This window comes from Pundamilia nyererei, unplaced genomic scaffold (genome assembly GCF_000239375.1).
Source record: "Pundamilia nyererei isolate P.nyererei 1_Seehausen unplaced genomic scaffold, PunNye1.0 scaffold01680, whole genome shotgun sequence".
NCBI classification, from domain to species: Eukaryota; Metazoa; Chordata; class Actinopteri; order Cichliformes; family Cichlidae; genus Pundamilia; species Pundamilia nyererei.
This window is the reverse complement of record NW_005189081.1, coordinates 2555-5543: the sequence shown is the minus strand read 5'-3', so window position 1 is coordinate 5543 and position 2989 is coordinate 2555. Positions and strand designations below refer to the sequence as shown.

Genomic DNA, 2989 nt, shown 5'->3' with positions numbered 1-2989 from the left:
GGCAGCACTGTATGCCTCCTGGTCCCCGGATTTGAAAGCGTTGTTCAGGTGATGTTCAGGTGTTGATTAATTGTTTTCTTTCGTTTTTGATGTACTGCAGAATATTTTTATAAAATCCAGAACAGGAAAATCTCCTTCATGTTTTTCTGTTTTATCTTCAGCTACTTTGACACAAAGGCCTCTGCTGTGATGCTCACACCTGTGATAAAGTCTTGAGTGTGTCAGCTTCCTTTTTATTGATACAAAAATATGTAAATGTACTGATCTGAATTATATTTCTGACTGTCAAAATTTCCCAGATTCGAATCGAATCGATTCGGGACCTTGTGAATCGGAAACTAATCGATTCTAGAAATCAGTGACAATACCCAGCCCTACGATCTTGCCACTAAAGTGGACGCACAACAGGATATCATAGCGTGGCACAAGCATGTTCATCATAGTTTAAACCGCTTGTTTTGCACACGACCTCCCGTCTGCAGCTAACACCCCAACAGCTTTTGTAATAGCTTCAGCCCGGTCGGATCGGGCAGCAAAGGGCTGCTTAAATACCGCAAACTCCTCTGCTCCTCCACTTGGACCGCTAGCGCTGACCATAACTATCACTTGACAGACTGACCACGCCACCATACACATACTTTTTTTCTTCTTTTCCGTTGCACCACTACTAGGAGATATACCCGTCACGATCAGCATCGTTCTGCCCTGCGTTAGCCAGTCTGGATGGGTATCTGCTGTTAGTTCCTCAGCCAGTAGGTGTGGATAATGTCAGGTCATATTTCTGTTGTATGTTTCTACTTTTATTTAAACCTCTTTAATTATTATCTGTACTATGTGGTATAGCACAACAGGCAGACTTGCACAGAGTAATATGGTGATGCACCACCACAGTCACCACACCTGTGCTCTCTCCTGCAGGTCTCTGACGTTCAGCCATGGATGATCATCTCTCCATCGTCCTCCTGGGAAAAGTTGGAGTTGGTAAAAGTTCTTCAGGAAACACCATCCTAGGACAAGCAGCGTTTGAGTCCAAACTGTCCCTCAGACCAGTGACCAAACTCATCTGTGTGGAAACGGGAACTGTGTTTGGGAAGCAGGTCTCGGTGATCGACACTCCAGAGATATTAGGATCAGAGCAGCAGGTCCAGACCTTCTGTCAGTGTGTCCTGCAGTCTGTCAGACCTGTTCTCTTCCTGCTGGTGATCAGAGTGGGTCGGTTCACCGAGGAGGACCACAGGGCCGTGGAAGCAGCGACCAGAGCGGTCGGGCCTCACAGGCTGGAGAAATGTTACCTGCTGTTCACGGGTGGAGATGAACTCAAGACATCAGTGGACGATTATGTTTTACAGAACAGAACAAGTTCACTTCCAGATGTTGTAAAAAGGTTTTCACAGAGAACTCACCTGTTCAACAACAAAGATGAAGGACGGGAACAAGTGAGAGAGCTGCTGCTGAAGGCGGGACACCTCCCCACAGGTAAGAGCTGACCTCCATGAGACAGATGCTGCTGTGGGCACGTCTGTGCTGAGTGTGGGCAAACAGCTGCTCACAGCTGGATTTGCACTCTGTCAGAAAGCTGATGGTGCCACACCAGGCATGTCAAAGTGAATTTACACTGAGGGCTACATACAGCACTCTCTGTAAGTTCAACTACTCATTTAATCAACATAACATTACAAAGAAACGCTGCTCTGGTGGTGGTGTGGGAGTCTGTATCAGAGAAGCTGTCAAATAATACAATCCTGTGGAAGTTGCTAAATGTTTGGCCTCCTTTACATTTTCAAAGATGTCCAGTGGGTCCGGTGGAGTCTTTGATGGGCCAGTTGTGGGCCCCGGGCCTTATGTTGGACCTCCCTGTGCTGAGAGCAGCTGCAGCTCTCCATCACAGATAATGTCAGAGCTGCTGCTGAGGTCACATGACCAGTGTCAGTTTGTTCTCAGGCTGTGAGCTGCAGACAAACTGCAGGAAACACTTTCACTCATGACGCTCTGATTTTCTCCTACAGGTGGAGATGAACTCAGGATGGTGCTGGTGGGAAAAACAGGAGTTGGGAAGAGTGCATCAGGAAACACCATCTTAGGGAGGGAAGTCTTTAGATCTGCACTATCTGTTTCCTCAGTAACATCAGAGTGTGAGAAAGAAACAGGTCTGTTTGACGGTCAGACCCTGGCTGTGATTGATACTCCACCTCTGTTTGACACCCGTAGAAGTCAAGAGGACAGTAAGACAGCGATCGCTAAATTTGTCTCCTTGGCTGCTCCTGGTCCTCATGTGATCCTGGTTGTGATCCAGATTGGCAGATTCACTATAGAAGAAAAAGAAACAGTGAGAATCATTCAGCAGATGTTTGGAGAAGAAGTAGCAGGTTACACCATGGTCCTGTTCACCCGTGGAGACGACCTGGAGGATGCTGGAATCACCATAGAGGAAATTATCACTGTGAATCCACCTCTCCGTGACTTCATCCGTCTGTGTGGTGGAAGATATCATGTTTTTAACAATAGAGACAAAGATCCTGCTCAGGTCAGAGAGCTGCTGGAGAAGATCAACACCATGGTTCAGAGAAACGGAGGAAGCTACTACACCAACGAGATGTTCAGACAGGCTGAGAGAGCCATCAGAGAAGAAGAGATGAGACGCCTTCTGAGAGAGAATCATGAGATGTTAGTAGACAGGCTGAGAGAGAGAATCAGCCGCAGTGTGTTCTTCACTGATCTTCATCATTAATTATTATTAATCATCGTCATGAAGACAAAGAAGGAAAATGTTCATTTGACCTGATTAAAAGCTGACAGTCTGATTATTGATCATGTGATTATTATTATTAAACAGCTGTTTGATCCTGTGATCATTCTGATTGGTGATGTTATTGATCAGCTCCTCTGATTGGATCCTGTTGGTTATATATATCATTAGTGTTGATGTAAACTTCCTGTCAGCAGTTTAAACCATGTTTCATTCAACCGTCACGTGACTGTGACGTCAGAG

The 2989-nt window shown here is 45.9% G+C and overlaps 1 protein-coding gene across 1 annotated transcript; it reads left to right on the top strand.

Annotated features, from left to right (window-relative positions):
• Positions 1–935: 935 nt before the first annotated feature.
• On the top strand, positions 936–2664 carry LOC102212423 (GTPase IMAP family member 6-like; the record flags this gene model as incomplete). Its single annotated transcript, XM_005755497.1, has 2 exons — positions 936–1476; positions 2007–2664. Coding segments are annotated over exons 1-2 (1199 nt in total), but the record flags the coding sequence as incomplete, so codon positions are not given.
• Between the last annotated feature and the right edge of the window lie 325 nt (positions 2665–2989).